We start from the raw sequence: 20,510 nt of genomic DNA, 5'->3' as shown, positions 1-20,510 counted from the left end.
TGGGAGTCCACAAACCAAATTTTGGTTAACTCTGCTCTAGATTTCAAAAATGGATATGGATGGACGTATAAGAATTCGTGTGTTAAAATTTGGTTATATGAGAAAGATGCTTTTGTGGATGGGTAGGAGAAGTAATGTCTATGATCCCACAATCCAGTGGCTGTAACTGTGGAGCTTACACAGGCACTGGGAGACACAAATCCTGTTTAATGAAAAACCGAAAACAAAAAATATCCAAAGGACGATGTTTAGGTAAAATAGTACTGTTTTTTCCTTCCACTGTCTGGCATACAATAGTTCCCTTATCCATGGGGGTTACTGTTCCAAGACCCCAACAGATGCCTGAAATCAAACATAGTTTTGATCCATAAAATACTGTGCTGTTTTTTGATACAAACATACATGATAAATTTTAATTTGTGAATTAAGTACAGTAGGAGATACTCAGAATGCCACACGATTGAAAGCTCAGGAATTGCTTATTTCTACAATTTTCCAGGTAGTATTTTCTTTCTTCTTCTTCTTTTTTTTTTTCCTGGTACTGGGGATTGAAATCAGGACCTTGGGCTTTCAAGGCAGGCCTGGTGCCACTGAGCTAAATCCTCAGCCCCTCCAGGTAGTTTTTTTAACCAGAGTTGAACACAAGTAACTAAAACCACAGAATATGGAACCATGGATAAGAGGGGACAACTGTATTTAATTTTACCTAAAGTCTGTTCTTGTCTTTACTCACGGCAAATATAATATGGCCTTGCTCTTTATTTCCAAGGTAAAAAAAAACATTTTACACCCATTCAAGAGTCAACAAGACTGAATCTATTGAGCAAGTTAACCTTTGCTTGGCTTTCCCCATCTCTATTCCTCTAGCTTTAGTACTGTGCTACAGATCTAAAATGTCCCTGCAAAGTCTCATGTTTAGAGGAGTCTAATGGGATGAGGTTTGTCACTGTGGGAGTGCCTGTGGAGGGCAATCTCCCTCCATGGGTCCTCCATTCTCTCTCCTCCCTGACTTCCATGAGAGGAACACCATGCTCTTCCACCATGACCTTCTTCCCTAGGAGCCAGCCGACCATGTACTGAACCCCCTGAACTGTCAGCTATATTAAACTCCTCCTTTAAGTTGTGAGTGTCAGTATTCTGTCCCAGAAACCAGAAACCTGACTAATACACTTAGCTAGGATATTTTTGTGAACTTTTCAGACCATGGAAGACAGATACCTAGAGATTCCTCCTGCCCTTGCTCCACGCTTTTAGGAAAGCAAAAGACAAGAATGAAATGAGTGCCTTGTGCATTCTAGGCAAGTACTCTACCACTGATCTCTGCCACTGGCCCTTAAGTCACTTTTAGGAAGATGCCATGCCATGATTCTCTGTATGATTTCTGGGTAGGACTATGGACCATACATTTCAAATTAACCTCAACCAGTACCTCCAATTACAAGATGCTTATGGAACTGGGACCCATAAGATGTATTTAGAACCTCTGCATGAAAATGAGGCACATGAGGAAGACTAAAGAATGACCTATCAACATGTATCAGTTCATGGCCTTTATCCCTTACCTGGGGGAGGTCACAGGGAATCGGGTAGAAAAGGTAAAGCCCTCTAATGATTTAGCCACATGAAACCTGGGCAAAGTGAGAGCAAAATGCAGTATACCCAAACTCCCCAGATCTTTAAAATTCACTTATAGGCCACAGTACAATGGTATTTTTCTGGGTGAATGCTACCTACACAGGACAAAAATACTTCTTATAATGTTTCTTTACATCTACAATTCCTTTTTTCTTCTTTTGCCTCTGCCTTGCGAGTGCTAGGAAGTCCTTAATTTTTGAACACAGATGTTTCCTTCTGATACCTCAGAAGAAGGGACATGAAAGAATTACCTCTCCTACAGGTTAAAATAGGAAAATAAGAAAGTTCTAGAACTTTTATTTAAGAGGATTAGAGTCTTTGTTAAGTCCATGGATGTGACTGTTCCACTTCTCAACATGTTTTCAGCTTTGTAAGTTCCAACTTGAGAAAGATCTTATCATTGTGATTTATTTCCAATAATGCCAGTTATCATACTGATTAGTGCCTGCAGGGCACATGGAAAGGCAGAAGGCTCATTCTGCTCTCAGTGCCATCGCTTCTCCTGACTCATCTGGGAACTTAGCTCTGACAAGCACTTTTTCCAGGACAGCAACCTAGTGTTGTCCTGGCTGCATCCCAGAGCTTTCTAAATGCCCTGCTGCCCTGTTGGCTCACTCTTCCTTCCCTTGTTCTTTCTCACCAAATGAGTGATCTTTAGCTCTCTATTCAAACTAAGTGCCTCTAACATCACTCTTTGGCCTCCTCCTGGAAGGCATGGGAACTGAGGTCCTAGGCCAGCAAGGGACATGGGAATTCTAAAGGCTGGGTTCAAAGAGTCTCCACTAAAGGTGGGGTTCACTTTCTTGCAGTTCTGTGAAGAATTAATGTTAAATCAGAGAAGAAATAGAACATCCATATTCTTCCCTCTTGGTCTAAAGCCACACGAGAGCAGAGGCAAGGCTGTACTTAAGACACTCTGGCACTTTATTTGTACAATGTGAGGAAGGAGGTAGCCACATACTTTCAGGCTTTGCATCTCTAGCTTAAGTGGTATCAACTCGCCCCTGAGTAGTGCACTCTCATTCCCAGGACAAAAAGTATACATTGCCCTGTGTGTCTCCCACAGCAAGCTGCAGGGTCGAGTCAGGTCTCAGACATGGTTCCAGGCAGCTCACTGCCCCTTCACATCGGAACAGGCCCAGCTAAAACAGGAACAGAAACAGGGGAGGTGAGGGCCAGCTACTCACCTGGGCTCTCCTTAGTAACTTATTTTGTTTTCACATAAATAATTGCTTTTTTAGAAACAGGTATGTCACTGCAAGAGGAATGAAAGAAAATGGAATCTTGATCTTGCGCTTTTCTTACCCAAATACATTCTCCTGTAACATCCCTTCAGCCCCTTCTTGGAACTGGGTTTGTACATACACACACACACACACTCTTACCAGTTGCATACTGGGTCTGTCCCACAGCTTAACATCTCTGTCCTTCGAAGCTGTCACCAGCAACTCAGGCAGCACATGGAGGGCTGTGACAGAGTCCGAGTGAATCTGCGAGAGGAGGAGGACAGTGTCATGGCGAGTCCTCAGTAAAGGAAGCACTGAAGTCTGCTGTGTCAGCTTATAGCCTCCTCCTTACCTTTATGACGATTCCTTCTAACTCACCTTTCTATGCAGCTGCGTCTTTAAATCTAGTTCCATTACCCAGTTATACATGCTGGTACATGATAGGTCTGTCCCTGATTCCTGGACTTCAGGTGCTGCTACTTTTTTCTGCCAGATGTTACCTGTCGTCCATTCTCCTTCAAAGGTGCATCCAGCCAGCCTCCACAGCTCTCCATCAGAGCTGGCACACAAAAAAGATGACTCTGCCATTTTAAGGGGAGAATTGGAACAAGGTCAGCGCCTCCCATAGGCTACCTAAGGGCCTCATCGGTCTTCCCAGCCCACTCACCGGATTCAGGTTTGGCCTGAGTTATCTTTCGTGACTTTCCACTAGGATTCTCTAAATTCAGCAAAAAGTCCAGGTGATCTTTAACCTCTCCCGATTCCTTTTGCTGCTGTAAAGGGACAGGTAACTTGGATTAGCCTCTGCACATATCCCACAACTCTGCCAGGTAAAGCAACAATGTTCTCTTCTAGGATGATCAGAACTTTCTAAACACAAACTACAACGTGAATTCAGTACAGGACGGAAATGTTGAATGTCTAGCTCAGGGGATTTTTATATAATATATACTGACCCAATCACCCTAGATCAATAGATGTACAATGTTTCTATCACCGGAAAAGTTGTACATTCCTAGTCAATACGAGGCTACTCCTAGAGCTAATAATATGCTGATTTCTGTAACCATAAATTAGTTCTGCTTATTCTCAAGTTTCATTTAAATGAAATTATATAGTAGGGACTCCTTTATGTCTGACTTCTTTTGCCCAGAATAAGGCCTGTCACATAAATCTGTATTGTTCCATTTACTGATATTCAGTATCACATTTTTTTCTGCCATGTACTATTCCATTGTGTAAATATACCACAATTATTTATTTATCCTTTCCTGTTTATAGACATTTAGGTTATTTTGGCCTTAATGAATTACACTGCTACTAATTTTCTTGTACTTATCTTTGGGAGGACAGGTGTACTTATTTCTCTTTGCTATGGAATTAGGAATGGAATTCATGGGTCACTGATAGGCTTTGTGAATAACTTTAATAGGTATTAGGTCGGGTTTAATAAGCTTTCAGAGGACTTGAACATCTAGCTGTGGCACAACCAAATGACACTGCTGCATGTCTATGAGGTAACTGGGGAACATAATGACAGAGACAAAGTTGCAGTCTTTGCCCTTAACATACTAATACATTGACAAGACAAAGAAATGAAAAATGCAATTAGAAAAAATTGTAGGTTTCTGATTTCCTGTGATTTTTTTGAATAGTAGAACCCTTTTTTATACCAATGAAATCTTACATGGAAAACCAGTAACTCACACTCTAAAGTAGAGCTGTCCCCACTGAAAAAAGATAAGGGGATTTAGACCCAACTGCATTTCCTTCCCCTTCTCTATCATGAACCCCAACGTACAAAAGCACTGGTTCTAGACAAATGTTTAACACATACCCCAGCCAACTTACCAAGAAACAAAGACACTGAAGATGGTATCTTGTGTTCAGGTGGAACACACCATACTCCTTGTGGGTAGACAGTAGTATAGGATGAATTCCAACCCTGTTCCTGGTGTATAAGAAAGGAAGAAGCTGAGCCCAGATGACCTCTCTTCGGGATTCCAGGGTTTTCTTCTAAGTTAAACTCAGGTAAGCACTAAAGCACTCTTTTGCGTTCTCTAGCTCAGGAGGAATAAGCATTGTGGATCTTACCCGATTATAGACGGAGCATTCCCAGGCTGCAGATGTAGTATTTCCATATTCGCTTTGACCAAGATGAGAGAATGACCATCAGGGGCCAGGTCCATACTTGTCAGGACCCCTAAGTCCTCTTGTAGAACTTGGCTCAGGCAAAGACTGTAGGTCAAAAAATGTACAAGGAAAGATCCTACTTTAGCCACCCTTGGACTCCTTAGGTCCCCATGCATTCCACACAAGTGAAGTACAGAGCAAAATGCATCACCTTCCCAACATAACCTGTTCATTTTTGCTTCTTTTTATGGTGCCAAGGATCAAACCCAGGGCCTTGAGCACGCTAGACCAGCCCCTATCTTCCTAAGATCAGTATTCGTGTTTATCATCACCCTCCCCTTACTTGCTCAAACTAGGAACCAATGACATTCTTCTCTTTCCCTTCCATGTCTAACTCCAGCTGATGAGTGAGCTCTGTGCATTCTCCCAGCAACACATTCATACACCTGTATTTTTCCTCTCATTTCGACTGCCCAGGTCAGGGCCCACAGTATGTCCTCCCTGGGCTACAGCAGCAGCTGTAAAAGGTCTCCCTATCTTTGGTCACAGCTACTATCCATCTATCCTCTATACTCCCACCAGAGTTTTCTCTCACTAAAGTTCTTTTCTTTAGAAGAGAAAGTTCTTTTATCTTTTTGGTACCAAGGATCGAACTCAGGTCCTTGTGCTTACAGGCAGGTGGCGGAAACACTGAGCTAAATCCCCATAAAGTTCTTTTCTTAGTAGTTATTTACTTGCTTTTGAGACAGAGTCTTGCTATGTAGCCCAGGGTGGCCTCAAACTTGTGGCAATTCTCCTGCTTTAGCCTCCTGAGTGCTGGCATTACAGGTGTGCTCCACCACTCCCAGATTCTCTTACTAAAGTTCTGATCATGAGGATTTGTCAATGTTGTTCAGTGGCAGCTGTGTGCTTAATAGTGTGTGCGAGGCCATGGGTTTGATCCCCAGTACCAAAAGAAAAAGAAAAAAAAAAGGAAACCAAGCAAGCAAGACAAATTTCTCAAAAAAATTTTTTTCCTGCATTCTTTTGTTGGTTTGTTTGTTGGTACTGGGGATCAAACTCAAGACCTTGTGCTTGTGAGGCAGACCCGGTGCCACTGAGGCAAATCCCTGGGCTGTGGATTATTTTTTTGAGACACAATCTACCTTTATAATTCAGGCTAGCCTTCAACTCACTACGTAACTCAGGGTGCTCTTGAACTCCCTAGTGTTGGGATTACACACATGCACCAGCTTTCTATTCGAGTCTTAGATCTGTGCCCTCTATAGCTTAGCATCAGTTTATCTTTTCAATCTAACCCTTCCCCCCCTGCTCTTCAACCTCCCCCACTACCCCCGTCCTCACAAATTCATCACGAGTTCAGGCTGTATGTCTTTTAGTAATGCTACTTTTTCGTGAAACACCAACCCCTGACCTCGTTTAGAGAACTCCTATTCATTCTCTGTGGCCAACCTCAAATATCAATTCTGTCCTACAATTTCTCCAATTCTGCAGCCCTGAAAGCTACTGCAAGCTTCTTTAGTTAAAAAGTAAAATTCAGCTGGTTGTGGTGGTATATGCCTGTAATCTATGCCCTCTGGGAAGCATAGGCAGGAGGACTGCAAGTTTGAGCCCAGCCTGAAGAAAATGAGACATAGTGAAGCCCTTTCTCAAAATAAAAACTAAAGATCTGGGGATGTTGCTCAATATGACCCTGGATTCAATCCCCAGTACTGTTAAAAAAAGAAAAAAACTGATTTGTATCTGGTTCACCTGGTCCAGAGGTTAGCATCAAATAGACACTTGAGAATAATTCATCTAAACTGACATGACCAGGAGCAGAAAACATCTCTTGCTCAAGAACTAACATCCTCTTGACCTGTTCAGAAGCAAACATGCATTCCTACCACATTCACCCAGCTGCTTTGTTTCACCTGAAAGTTGTGGAGGTCAAATCGCTCTCGAATTCCACGTCCCACCTGCTGATTTTTTCATCAGCACTGAGAACATAGAAGGTATATGCTGACAACCAGATCACAGCGCTGACACGGCCTGGAGCCTGGTGTACATAACAAGTTCACATCAGTACTTCTCAGGAGCCAGGGCTACCCTTTCCCTTCACAAATACATATGCAACCTCTGCCCCAGCAAATACCATGAAGCACATGGCCAGGGCAGAACTCACACAGAGAAATGAGGTTGCCCCAAGTCACCTGTGCTGTGGCCACAGCCTTCGCCTGCTGCCACAGGGTTAATTCCCCAGCTTGATTTCCAGACACAGCCAGAGAACCGTCCGTCGCCCAGGCTATAGCAGTGATGGCTGCAGAACTTCTAGGTACGTTTGTGCCCTCTGGAGAAGAAAGGAAGTCACCCTTAGGAGCTGGGCTACTCCTATGATACCAGAGGTATCAGGCTGCCCTTGACCTGCTGTCTCAGCAACACAACCCTCTTTGGCACCTGTTTCTCCAGGTCTCACCTGCTTGCTTAGGTACCTGCCAGAGCCGCACTGAACCATCCTCTGAGGCAGTCAGCAGGAGGCCTGAGCTCTCAGAAACAGCAGCTGCACTGATGGAACCACTGTGTCCCAGGAGGGTGTGTGTATGGTACACCTAGGAGGAAAGGATGTGGATGTGCTGCTGGGGACTGACCCACAGGAAGGTGTCCTTCACACCACCTCCACCTGCCCCATCCCCAAGGTCTTGCAGGACACTCACCGAGAGTGGATGCCACAGCCGTGTGGCCCCATCCAGTCCAACAGTCACCACCAGAAGCTCTGATCCAGGCTGTCCAGCTGATAAGACAAGGAGTCAGAGTCAGCAGGAGGAATAACACAGGTCACGGACAAGAGGCAGCGGGGAAGGGCAGGTGGCTGACACTACACTACCTGGGTGGGGATCCAGGGCAGCAGCACAGTGGCTGATGGGTCCTGAGTGGGCAGGGATGCTGGTCAGCTCCACACCTCCATGGTCCCACACTTTCAGGGTCCCGTCACGGCCCACAGACACCACATGTTCTTCCTGCCCCCAGAGCACAAGATCAGAACTCACAGGGGAAAGACTCCCTCCACAGAGGGGAAAGCTGAACATCAGGGATTCGGAGGATGTCGAATAGGGAGGATCACTCAGGAGCAGTGGAGTTGCATGGCTCTGGACCACAATCCTGGCCCGTGGTCATGATACTAAGATGCTGCTTTCATGCTTCCATTGCTGTCTCCCCACATCAGCCCTTCACCCCATCACCATCATCTAGTCCCAAACATGTCATTCTTTCCACTCTTTTTGCTTTTGGGGTTGCATTCCCAAAGCCCCCAGCCCAGTGACGTTTCCACTGCTTTCTCACCACAGCCACCACGGCGCTCACGGCACTCTGATGACCCAGGAAATGACCAAGCTGCTGCCCCGACTCCGGGTCCCACAGCCCCACAGAGCCATCACTGGAGCAGGAGATCTGTAGTCAGCAGGTAGAGGAACAGGGTTCTCAGCATCCCTCTAGCACTTTCCTATGTTCTTCCCGTGGCGCAGGGGACAGGAAGGCTTCTGCTTAAGAGCAGAGGCTCTCCTGGGGCTGAGTCCTAGCCCCACCCTTCATCGCTTTGTGAACTGGGGCAAATTCATGTCTCTGGGCCTCGGGTCTCTGTTTCTCAGCTTTTTAGGGAAGATGCTGATAACCTACCCATCTGGTATGGCTGTTGTGGGGCTGGGTGCGTCTGTAGAAAGGACTTAGCACTCTGCTTGGTACTCACCACAAATGGAATAGTCTCTAGAGTACTTGTTATTAACACAGGATCAGCCAACAAATCCAGACAAAGGCAAAAAATCCACAATGCTAAGGACAGTGTGGGCTGCAGTGGGATAGATTATAACTGACCTATTCCAATGATATTCACACCTTTCTCGTCTCTTTTTGAGGATGACACGAGGACTCCCTATCGGGAGACTAGGCTTCATTAGCCCTTGTACGTACTTTGAGACTCATTTTGACTAAGTGTAGCAATACGTGCAGAGAGCTTAGTTCAAGCCAGGTCCATACTAATTACTCAGTAAACATCAGCTATGCCTAGTATAGTGGGTACTAGAAAGGGAGTAAAATGGGAGTCTTGTCTTCCTCCAGGAACCCTGCTAGACTCTGTGCTACCCCACACCTTCACTCACCAAAAGATTATCCTTGGTCCAGGCACAGCCAGTGACCCAGTCACGGTGACAGGCAGGGAAGGAGCGAATCAGAAGAGGGCTTTGTGGTGTCCTCACGTCCCAGCAGAGGAGACTCTGGGTAGGTTCCAAGGAGAGCAAGCCATCAGAACCACAGGAAGGAGGCAGATACAACAGGGATACTTTGAGCAAGAAGCTGAAGGAAGGAAGCAGTGCAAGAAAGTGCAGTAGGACAGATGGCAGGAGACTTGGCAGAGCAGAAAGCAGGAGGAAGCACTGGGAAAATGGGCTGTTAAGGAATCCAGGAACCAGAGGGCTCGGGACCCCAGGATTGCAGCCTTCAGCAGCTCACCCGGTCCCTGCCCCCAGTGGCCAGGCTGCCTCCATCCATGCTGAAGCTACAGCAGCTTACAGGGCCCTCGTGTCCCCGGAGCTCAGTACCACAGGGAAAGTCTTCTGTCTTGTGCCACTGTGTCAGCAACTGCTTTGGCCAGAGCCGTACTGTGAAATCCTCTGCGTTGGAAAGAGAGGACAAGGCTTCCTGAAAGAGGGCAGAACATAGGCCTGGGAGAGGGGGACTGAAGCCATCATGGGCTGAGGGAGATGCCTGAGGCTCGGCTCCGGGAGAGGAAGGCAGTGAGTTACAAGGGTGTGGCCAGGCCTGTGCCAGAGCCACTCATGTGGTGATAACACTGGGTACTGCCAGCTCCAGCTCTGCAGCTCCCGTCAGAAATGTGGCTTCCTGTCTCTCTAACACCCCACCCCACTGCTCCCCCTCCTCTTCTCACGGGACAGGACTCACTTTCACCTGGGAGGACCAGGCCACTCTTCACTTTCACCACTACACCTGGCTCTCTTCTCAGGGAAACCCACCTGTTTCTACAGCAACGTCTCCCACAGGGCAGGAATGCAAAGGATTCCTGGGAGTTTAGAGGTCCCAGGATGAGGGTTATGGAACAAGAACAAACACTGAAAACTGATTATGGAAGACCAATGCGTCAAAAGCCTCTGAAAATCGGTAATAAAGAAAACAGGGTGTGGGGGCGGGGAGATTTAGCTCAGTGGTGCTGCACCTGCCTCACAAGCACAAGGTCCTGAGTTTGATATCAAGTAACAAAAAAATATGTAAAGGAAAAAGATTCAGAAAATCCTGCTCAGCAATACCTGAGGCAGAAGCCAGGAGTTCCTGGGAGATGGCCAGTCCCAGTACCGGCCTCTGGTATCTGGGCAGGAGCCAGAGGGAATGAAGGACGCGATTCTTGAGCACCCAGCCCTGCAGGGTCCCATCTTCGGCACCACTCACCAACACCTTGGGGCTTAGCCAGGCCAGTGCAGACACTGCCACGTCTACCATTTGACACAGCACCTGCTGGGAACCTGAACAAAGACACAAATAAGAGGGTGAGACACCTGGAAAGGGGTGCGGTGAGGGGTGCCCTCGTTCCAAAGTGGCAAAAATCCACCCATTCCCCCTCCAGTACCTGCAGGGATTTTGTAGATCTTAATGCCATCTTTTCGGTAGCCAACAGCCACCCAGTCTCTGTCTGGGCTGAGAGCCACTGAGAGGGCAGGAGAGAGACGAAGGGAGCCCAGGCATCCCCAGGGCCGCCCCAGGGAGCTTGACCACACTTGAACCTGGAAGCCAAGAACATGGATTAAAGACAGGACATCCCTACCACCTGGTCCTTCACCCAGATGATGGCCACCCCATTCAGGTCCTCCTCCCAGAGACTCATGAGCATGGTCCACACACACACACCGCCTCCCTCTCCCTGTTGAATCGGCCACCCCAGCTCCTCTGGGTTCCTCAACACAGGCCCCGCCCTCAGGCAAATCTTGCCTGCTTTGCTACACCCTCCTCATGTCCCACCATAAACCCCCTGCAGCCAGACCTTGCCGTCCTCTCCAGCCGTCAGTAACTGGCTTTGGGCATGCAGGAAAAGCACAGCAGAAACAAAGCCACAGTGGGCAGGGAAGCCAGCCAGCCTCGACCCCTCTTGCCAGGCCCACAGCTCCACCGTCCTGTCCAGCCGGCCTACAGCCACAAGCTGCCCAGTTGCACTGAAGGCCAGAGTTCGCACAGAGGCTCCTGGAGCCCCCAGATCCTGCACAGGGAAGTACAAATGGAAATACCAGGGCTTGCTGTCAGCACAACCCACAGGGACACGGAAGGCAGATGGGCATCTTTCCACTCCTGCCTCCTGTGCTTCCTCCCCAAGAGCTACTGGGGGCCCACTTACCTGGGTGGCTTTGAGTCCGTCCACCTGGAAAAAGCTGACACTGCCAGCCCAGCTGCCAATGGCTATGGCCTGCCCCTCTGGGTGGAAGGCGGTGCAGTTGAGGGGCTTGGCACTAGTGTGCTGGAAGGAGAGCTGCCCACGGACTGTGTCCCACAGCTGGAGGAGAGAGAGGAGAGGAGTCAAGGTGCTAATTACAGATGCCTGACCTTCGCAGTCCTACAGCCCCAGACAGCACCTTGTCCAGTCCCCTACTGCAGCAGGCAAGGCCTCCCCAGGACAAGTGGCCCAGCCATGTTGAGACGTCAAACTCAAGGGCCGATTCCCAGTTCAGGGTCAGTTTGTCATTACCTTTAGGCACCCGCCCAGGCACACGGTGGCCAGCAGCCGCTGGTCTGGGCTCAGGCAGCAGCCCGTGATTTGGTACTGGTGAGCCTTGGTCTGGAGCACACTGTCCCAGGAAGACAAAGTCAGGCCTCTGGGCCCAAGTGGACAACTGGCTCGCTGCTCACTGCTTGGCTGTGGGGTTCTCAAAGGAAAGGGCCTCCCTCAGAGACATGCAGGGACCCTTACCGACAACCTCGCTGCATGTCCCAGAGTTCCAGGAGTCCATCAAAGGCGGTGAGGAACAGGGCATTGTCCGAGAGGAAAGCACAGGAGGAGATTCCGTCACAGCCACTCACTACAGACTTCTCCTCCTGTAGAGCAGGACAGGAGGCATGGCTCGGGCCACTTCCTGACCTTCTGAGTCCAACCACTGCAGGCCTCACCCAAAACAAAGGCCAAGGCAAGAAGGTCTCGAGCCCGAGGCTCTACATTCCCTGGTCAAAGCCAGGTTCAAGTGGAACTCCTGGTCCAACCTGGGCTGTCTCTTCTGCTCCACTCCCAGCCGCACACCTACTCCCAAACACAGATTTTCATGGGTCTCAGGGAATGGAGTCCCCAGAATGCACATACCTGGGAGGGAGTGGGGCTGATGAGGATGATGAGACAGAGGCTGTGGCGGTGGGAGCCCCTCCTCCACCTAATCTACCACTGCCCACATCAGCCTTCACCTCAGTCATTCCCAGCAATTCCCAGGGAACACTGCACCGGCTCACTGCTGAGGCTCTCACTCAGCCAGAGGCCTTCCTTTCTCCACCCCAGGCCTTCCACTTTCTACATGACTGCATGCTCTCAATTATGGCAGCATTGTGTTTCTGGTTCCCATCTCACCTTGTACGTTTTATCCCCCAGTCTGATTAGGTGACAGGAAGGAGACCCTGAGCTACACTGACCACAGTGTTCCTTGTGACGTACAGAGCCTTGAATGAAATTTGTGCAGCAAATACTGGCTGTTTGGTTATTTTTTTTCTTTCCGGACTGGGAGTTCAACCCAGAGCCTTTGCACTGAGCTACATACTCAGGCCTTTTTATTTGTGGCTTTGACACAAGTTGCCAAGTTGAGCAGGCTGGGCTCCTTAGGTCCTCCTGCCTCCTGGAATTACAGAAGTGCACCTGGCGGAGTGATTTTTTTTTCTGACCAAGCCCTCTGATCTGATGTGAAACATGAGTAAAGTTGCTGAACCCACCAGGGAGAACATGTGTGTGCCTAGGTGTGAGGGGCTGAGGGTTTTCTGAAGGCAACTTCTGCCCTGTCCTGAGTGTCATACCTGCCAGGTCCTCAGGTCCAAAAGGTAAACCATCCCACTGGCAGTGCCCACAGCTGCTCTTTGCCCATTAAAAGAGATGGCTACAGCAGTGGGGGTTGAGGAAATCACCAGAGACAGGCTGGAGCTGGAAGAAGAGAAGGAAAGAGAGGAATTTAGGACAAGAAGGCAACTGGAAATCTTCTGCATTTCTGTATCGGAATCCCCTCTGCACTGTGATTCTGGTCTGTCCTTTCTCTCTGGTTTGAGAAAGGGCTGTTTCAAAGCAGCTGTTTTCTGCTCAACTTTCCAGGGCCTGCAGTCAAAGTTCTAACCTCTGCTGACCCTCCACGGTCTGGGGTTTATTAAGCCATCGTAGTATAGGCCAGCGGTGCCATTGCTGGGAGAGCAGGGGGGCCTGAAAGCAGAGAGGCGAGTCTGCAGGCTGGTTGGCTGCCTGCTGGCGCAGAAGCAGGGGGTAGCGGCTCAGGACTGGGGCCTGCTGCCTCAGGAAGGTGCAGAAAGCTGCAACATCAGCCTCAGGGAGCTTTTGGTCTTCCTCAGGGACTGAAGAAGCTAGAGAAAGACAGAAACAAGGAGTCACTGGGAAGCCAGCCAGACCCCATTACGCACAGCACTAAACAAAACATCCGTGGGTCTAAAATACTCTCAAAGTGTGGTTGTCTGGCCTGAGATCAGAAACCCTTGGGCAAAGTAGTAGAAAGCTTTGGGCCCCACTCCTGACCTGGGGAAGCAGATTCTGGGGCTCTCGGGACCTGCAATGTGAACGTGTTTCCTAGATGATTTCTGCCCACTAAATAAAGTCAGAGAACTTCTGATCTAAGAGATCCAAGCAAAAAGTGTCCAGAAACTCACTAGCTCACCCTCCTGTCATTTCAATGGGAGAAGAAATGTGGCAGCTTCTTCCCCTTCCACCTGCCCCTCAAGCAGGGTTCTCACGAGCACCCCGGGGAGTTCAGAGCTCAGAGAAGAAGCCTTCCGGGGACTCGTCTCACCATAGAGGGTGTGTGCCTCCAAGAGCTGGGGAACCAGACCCAAGTCCAGGTGCGCGGCCACCACGGGGAGACTGCTGAGGAACTTGGCAAGAAGGGCGTGGTTCCCGCTGTGGAGCTGGCGAGGTCGATTGTATTCATTAGAGATGGGAAGACTGTGCTGAGGAGGTCACTGTCTAATCCCAGACCCTGCCTGTAGGCCAGGACTCGGACCACATGTGAGAAAAGGGACCGGACATGTGGAGGAGGACTGGAAAACTGACAGTGAAAAGGTGAAGGGAGTTTGGGAGGGAGGTAAATGGCAGTAGGGACAGCGGTAGTGGTCAAGGGGACAGAGATGAAAGAACAGCCAAAGAAACCAGGTGTGGTAGCTCATGTTTGTAATCCTAGCTCTCGGGGAGGCTGAGCCAGGAGGACAGCAAGTTTGAGCTCAGGCTGGGCAACTTAGCGACTTAGCGAGACTATCTCAAAATAAAAATAAAGGGCTAGCTATGTAGCTCAGTACAAAGGGCCTGGGTTAAATCCCTAGTGTTACAAAACCAAACAAGTAAGACTAGCCAAGGACAGTGCTTGGGAAAGGTGTGTGTGGGGTCTAGGGACTCACCAGGTGGAAAGGCAGGTCTCCCAGAGCCTCCGGAAGACAACTTTGGAAGGAGCCTGAAGCATCAGGGTTGCACGTCTTCCAGAGCTGAGCTGTAAGAAAAGACACTGAGTGTCAGGCATGGTGGCACACACCATAATTCTAGCACTTAGAGAATGAGGAGGATCATCGTGAGTTTGAAGACAGTGTGGGCTACACAGCAAGAGCTTGTCTCAAAACAAGAAACAAACATGCCAAGCAAACCAGATATTGAGAAGGGCTCAGCCCTTCAGCATCCCAAAGATCACATCCTTCAGGCTACAGCAGGGTCATCCACTCACAGAAATGGCAAGTAAGAGTTTCAGCAGATACTGTGCACCAGTGGGTGGTCCTGCCCCCTAGGAGCAGGCCCCAGACCAAGGTCCCCAGCCAACATGGGCCATGCTCACCTGCAATAAGGACATGTGCCATATGCTGTAGCCCTCGCCTTTTCCCATAGCGACGTTTGACTGCTGTCTTCAGGGCCCCATCCCGGAGGCAGAGTCGGGCACCAGGGCGCTCCAGAGGGCCCTCCCCTAGCAAACTGTGCTCAGGAGGATTGGGCAGAGAAGGAGGGGAGGAGAGGAAGGAGGCCAGTCAGTGAGCACCCTGGCTTAGTGGTGGGCTCCACTCCCACCTTAGATGCAGGCCAGGGGAGATGCATCTCATGCAGAGCCTGGGAGACAGTTGTTAGAGCTCCACCAAAGAAGGGGAGATGAAGAAGGGTCCCGCCTCACAGATGGGAAGGCACAGATCAGTAGTGAGTGGGAGCCGGGCTGGGGCACCTGTACCTGCACAGGCTCTGCACGAGGTAGGCAAACAGGCCCATGGGGTAGGGCTCTGCACTGTTCCCAGCAGCTACGGCTTCTTCCCAGCTCTTAGTGCCCTTGGGTAGAATCTGCCACGCACTCAGCACTGCATGCAGCTGGTCCTCAGTCAGACCTAAGAACCCAGGCTTTCTGAGGCCCAAACCAAACGGCAGAGCACACCCATCCCCAAGACACCAGGAACCTCCAGCCCTGCTGGTGGAGATCCCACCAGAATCAAGGCATCCACACCCTGAGAACCTCAGTCTCCCATCCGGCCCCAACCACTGACCACTGCGTGTGACTTCCAGGGTGGCCAAGGTCTGGGGAAGGACATCATGGCCGTGCTCCTGCTCCAGGGTGCTCAGGATCAGATCCAGCAGCAGGGGGACAGTGGCGGGCAGGGTGCGAAGCCTCTCAGACACCTGGGAGGGGAAGGAGCCTAGGCTTCATCCATGGGGAGGGGAGAGGCCGCTCTGGTGTGGCAGGGAAGGGAGCAGCAGGCTTAACAGTGGGAAAGAGAAACAGGTGAAGACAACGTGGTGCAGGGTGACACAAGGATGGGGACTTCGAGATCACAGATGGGAGAGGGTGAGACATGGGGGTGAGGTACGGAGCCCAAGAAGTGGGAGGAGAATGGGCAGTGAGTGAGGACTTTGCAGATAAGGACCAACCAACCTGCTCATAGAGCGTGAAGAGCCTCAGGTGATCCGTGACCAGGCGCAGGTAGAGGGGCAGGCCTGAGCCCCGCTTCACTAGCAGCAGCTGCATCTGGTGAGAAGCAAGGGACTCAGCTTGGGGACCAGGGAGCCTGCCACAGCCTGCCTCTGTCCCCATCACCAATCTTACTGCAAAGCAGCTGCTTCTCTGAGGGTCCCACCAGACCAGGGGTCAGCCTGTGGCAGCACGTCAGGGTACAAGCATCCCACCCAGCTCCTGGCCAGCCCCTGTCAGGGACACTCATGTGGTGCTGCCTGTGCTTCAGTAACCAGTTTGCATGTGCACTCTCCCCTACAGGTCCTGGCGAGGCATTCTTATCAACAACTTCCCCGGTAAACAAGTGCATGAGAAAACAGCAGCCCATGCAAGACAGCGGACAGCCTCAGCCAGCTCCCAGACCTTCCCCACACCCCCAGGTCTGGCCTAGGTCCAACCTGGTTGTTGAAAGGAGACTCATCCAGCCTCTTCCCGTAGAGCGCCAACTCGTCTCTCACCAGCTGGGCCCGGGCAGAGGGTGCCAGAGGCCCCAGGGCTACCACGTAAGCACCTTGGCTCTGCTCAAGGGTCTCCCCAAGGCCGGAGTCACTAGACACACTCAGCACCAGGTGTACCCACTGTGATTAGCGGCAAAGAAGCAGAAAGCAGGGGAAAAGGGAAGAAACCACATTAGAGAGGCCCTCTCCTCACTAGGGCATCCCTTCTTCCCTCTAACCCCCACCCCCACTTCCTTCTCACACTCACCCGGGGAAGGGATTGTGGGATCCAATCTGAGATCAGCTGACCATTCTGGTCCACCAACTTGTCAGCTCCATCGATGATCAGGACCAGGGTCTGGCCAGGCTGCAGGGTCTGAGCAGACTCAGGCAGGAGTTTCTGCTGAAGCTCCCACACCAGGCCTCTGTGTGTGGAAAGGAAGCTGGCATCAGGGGATGGAGAGCTGCAACAACTGGAGAGAGGCATGGGGGCATACGCACCGGTGAGTCCTGGGGAGGGCGCCCACTTTGTGCAATTTGCTATGCAGGTAGCTACACAGGCGCCTGAGCAGGCTGAGGGCAAGACTCTGGTCAGGGCGGGCCCCTGAGAAGTGGAAGAAGACTAAGGGTGCTACCTTGGCCCCAACAGGAGCCCGTAGAGCTGACACAAGGGATGCCTGCAGGGACAGGAACACAAACATGGGCACATTTTATTATGAGCACAAGCTCCCCATGTCCCACCGCCTTAGCTACTCAGTGCCCCTCTACTCCATAGGCTCCCAGACTCATACCAGGAAGGTGGTCTTGCCCTGTCCTGACTGCCCAGTCACTAGGCTCAGCTTCCCATGGGGCAGCACCAGCTGCCTCACTGTGTCCTGAAGCAGCCGCAGCCGGGCAGGCCTCGCTGGGCTCCGCAGCTCCTGAAAGGTGGCCTGGACCAAGTCATCATCCGGGATGGAGACTGGCTGCTCCAGCTCGGCCCCAGGCTGAGGGTACACAAGGTAGTGACTACTCATGTTTCTTAGCTCCTGATTTCTTATGCAATCCCTGTCCAGGCATCTCCTCCATCTCCTCTGCATTCCTCAGGCCATCAGCACTTCTGCTGACCTGTAGGTAGAGCTTCTGGATCACACTCCACACATCCTGGAGAACCAACTGCCCAAACTCCTCGAGACCCCCGGCATAGGGCCGGCCAGCTGCCGTGCCGCCCCACTCACAGGAGTATCTGCAGGCAAAGCAAGCACACCAGAGTCAGAGTGGGCTGGCTGTCCTCACATCCCTCCATACCCGGAGCTGCCTACCTCCCCAAGCTCACCCTCGACAGGTGATCTCCTTCCGTGTGCTGAGGTAACTCTTCAGTTCTGAGATCCGCTGTGCAGCCTCTTCAGACTCAGAAACAAAGTCAGGTCTCCACATATCTGGCACAGAGCTGACCACCAAAGATAGCCCAAGAATGAGGCTAGAATCAGATCCCAGCCTCATACCACCAGCCAGCAGACATGGCTGTGACTTCCCGAAACTCAAAGAGGGATCTGACCTCACCCCAAGGCTGATTCAGGCTGTAAAGACCTGCGTTCTGCATCCTGCTTCTCTCCTTTAGCTCACCTCTCCCATACCCACTGCTAGGACTTAGTCTGTCTGGCCTGGTGGGGAGGGAGACCTGGCTCAGGGAACAATAGGAGGCACCTGAGGAAACTGGAATCCCGGAGGTAGATGAGAGCCTGGGCGGAGGGCTGTGCGCATCGATCCCGATTCAGGAACTGCATTACCTCCAGCTCTGTCACAGAGCGCCCTGGCGGGTACTGCTGGACCTACAGGGAAAGGCCAGAAATAGGTGGACTCAGTCCTAGGTCACATACTGCTTTCCCCAGAGACACCCAAGGTCTCAGGGCTCCCTGATCTCAGTAAAGTTACTCCCTCCATCCAAACACACGCTGTGAAATAGAGCTAACAGAAACTGAACTTACAAATAAGGATCAAAATATATAAGAGATAATGTAAAACAGGAAGAAATGGTCCAAAGGGGAAGTGGAGGTGGGAGGATTAGGGGAAAGGAAAGAAGGGAAAGGAATAAATATGAGAACAGGAATACACAGCAACAAAGTCTTTGTAAATAGGGAGGGGTGGAGGGGTTGAAGGGAGAGCAGGGGAATGGGGAAAAATATAAGAACCAAGGTATATCATGTAAAGATATCAATTCCCAATGATGAATGTTATCATATTGTATACCTAAACTGTACCAATAAATATAATAAAAAAAGAGCTAACACCTAACACATATTGAATGCCTGACATGTACTGTCAATTCTCAAAATAGATTTTTGATTTCCATGATAACCCTGCAATAGAGATGTTCTTGCTTCCCTTTAATATATGGGGAAATCGAGGATAGGTGATATTAAGCTGCTTCCCACAAAACTCACAGACGACAGAAGGGTGATTAGAAATCAGACCTGTCTGAGAGCAAAAGCTCAGTGGCCTATGCCCTCACCTCTCACATCCCATGGCCAGCATCAGTTACTTCTCAAAGGAACTTCCTCCTCTAAACCTGGGTCACTTGCAGAATTCTCTGGCTGTACTTCACTGCAAGTCTCCAGGACTTGCCTGTGCAGTCCCAGGCTTCCTGATAAACTGTGGCCTTTCCCCTCCTGTTACCTCCTCCAACCTCAGCTGCCTCACCCAGTGGAAGTGGGGATGGTCAGGAAGGTCGTAGCTGGGGGGAACGTAGCCATAGCGGGATCCCAGAATGCCCAAGAACAGCTGTGAGTTCTCCACCTCTCCAAGGCACACTTCCAGTTGTCTGTAGGCACAGTTATAGGGACATGTAGCAGTCAGCAGGGATCCGGGCAGGGCACACCAATACAAAACCAGAGTGAAGGGCTCTGGCTCACAGAGCCAAGTGAAAGCAGCCTGCTCCTGTTGGAACTTAGAGACAGTTCCCTACGCCAACCCTCATCTGTTCCTATGGCCCCAAGCCTGCCCACCACGGTTCCCCCACTGAAACCCCTTGTCCTGACCCAGCCCCTTCCCACACCTGTTCCTGCGGGTCTCCTCCTCAGTGACACCCCAGCGTAGATCGATAGCGTGAAGGCTGATGCGGTGGGGGGCGGCACGAGCCTGCAGTGCTGGCAACATGGACCTCAACAGCAGGTCCCGCTCCCCATGCATGTCCCGGAAAGTGGAAGAAATGAACAGCCGGATGCTGCGCCAGCTGGGGGTAAGCAGAGAGCTAGGCTCAGCCTGGGGATCAGGCCCCTCTCAAACCCACAGACACAGCCAACGGTGCCAGGGAGGCCTCTGCAGAATAAACTGCTGTGGTCTCAGCCCCAGAGCCCTGGAATCTAAGCCTGAATTGTCATTTCTCCTCTACCACTCCTTCTCCAGCCAGTCATTACTATGCATTTATTTCTTGCTCACAACACTGTAAGATACACACCAGCATTATCCCCATCCTACCAACCAAGAAACTATAGCTCTGCCAGGCTTGGTGGTGCAGCATGGAAACCCAGCTACTGAGGAGGCCGAAGGAGGAGGATTGTGAGTTTGAGGACAGGCTGGACAACTTAGAAAGACTCTGTCTTAAAGACAAAGGAAAAAAAAAAAACAACAAAAACAAAGGCCAGAGTGTGTAGGTCAGTGGTAGAGCTCTTGCCTCACATGAGTGAGCCTCTGCTTTCAATCCTCAGTAACACACACAAAAAAAGAATCTATAGTTTTAAGAACTAAGCAATCAGCCCAAGGTTCAAGCTACCATTCAGGATGAAAAAGACAGAGCCGGAGCTCCTTAAGCTCTTTGCCTAAACCCTGGCTTTATAGTCATGGTGTCTGCTGCTCTCCTTGCAGTTTACCCATCCTTTCCCCAGAAGATAAAGGTGCAAGTTCTCAGTCTGACT

The 20,510-nt window shown here is 50.5% G+C and overlaps 1 protein-coding gene across 8 annotated transcripts in view; it reads right to left on the bottom strand.

The window, feature by feature from the left end:
• The window catches only part of Tep1 (telomerase associated protein 1), a 53,315-nt gene that overhangs the window by 8,469 nt on the left and 24,336 nt on the right, over window positions 1–20,510 (bottom strand). For 4 of the 8 annotated variants that reach the window (XM_087207288.1, XM_087207290.1, XM_087207291.1 and 1 more), the window contains 37 exons: window positions 19,652–19,828; window positions 19,297–19,417; window positions 18,304–18,428; window positions 17,933–18,046; window positions 17,725–17,842; window positions 17,409–17,603; window positions 17,119–17,294; window positions 16,886–17,042; window positions 16,579–16,758; window positions 16,103–16,195; window positions 15,717–15,849; window positions 15,410–15,560; window positions 15,029–15,162; window positions 14,604–14,692; window positions 14,003–14,117; window positions 13,322–13,562; window positions 13,011–13,134; window positions 11,932–12,056; window positions 11,710–11,809; window positions 11,362–11,517; window positions 11,014–11,226; window positions 10,603–10,756; window positions 10,286–10,498; window positions 9,474–9,634; window positions 9,125–9,238; window positions 8,313–8,420; window positions 7,858–7,990; window positions 7,688–7,764; window positions 7,450–7,582; window positions 7,187–7,323; window positions 6,908–7,032; window positions 4,956–5,099; window positions 4,713–4,812; window positions 3,529–3,634; window positions 3,240–3,442; window positions 3,021–3,125; window positions 2,537–2,777 (listed from right to left, as the gene is read on the bottom strand). In XM_087207288.1, the coding sequence (XP_087063414.1) occupies window positions 2,655–2,777; window positions 3,021–3,125; window positions 3,240–3,442; window positions 3,529–3,634; window positions 4,713–4,812; window positions 4,956–5,099; window positions 6,908–7,032; window positions 7,187–7,323; window positions 7,450–7,582; window positions 7,688–7,764; window positions 7,858–7,990; window positions 8,313–8,420; window positions 9,125–9,238; window positions 9,474–9,634; window positions 10,286–10,498; window positions 10,603–10,756; window positions 11,014–11,226; window positions 11,362–11,517; window positions 11,710–11,809; window positions 11,932–12,056; window positions 13,011–13,134; window positions 13,322–13,562; window positions 14,003–14,117; window positions 14,604–14,692; window positions 15,029–15,162; window positions 15,410–15,560; window positions 15,717–15,849; window positions 16,103–16,195; window positions 16,579–16,758; window positions 16,886–17,042; window positions 17,119–17,294; window positions 17,409–17,603; window positions 17,725–17,842; window positions 17,933–18,046; window positions 18,304–18,428; window positions 19,297–19,417; window positions 19,652–19,828 (5,173 nt within the window). In that variant the 3' untranslated portion in view covers window positions 2,537–2,654. 8 annotated transcript variants of the gene reach the window in all.

This window comes from Heterocephalus glaber, unplaced genomic scaffold (assembly GCF_053883595.1).
Source record: "Heterocephalus glaber isolate CG9 unplaced genomic scaffold, H.glaber_assembly_v1.0 deba00000809, whole genome shotgun sequence".
NCBI classification, from domain to species: domain Eukaryota; kingdom Metazoa; phylum Chordata; class Mammalia; order Rodentia; family Bathyergidae; genus Heterocephalus; species Heterocephalus glaber.
This window is presented reverse-complemented; position numbering and strand designations above follow the sequence as displayed.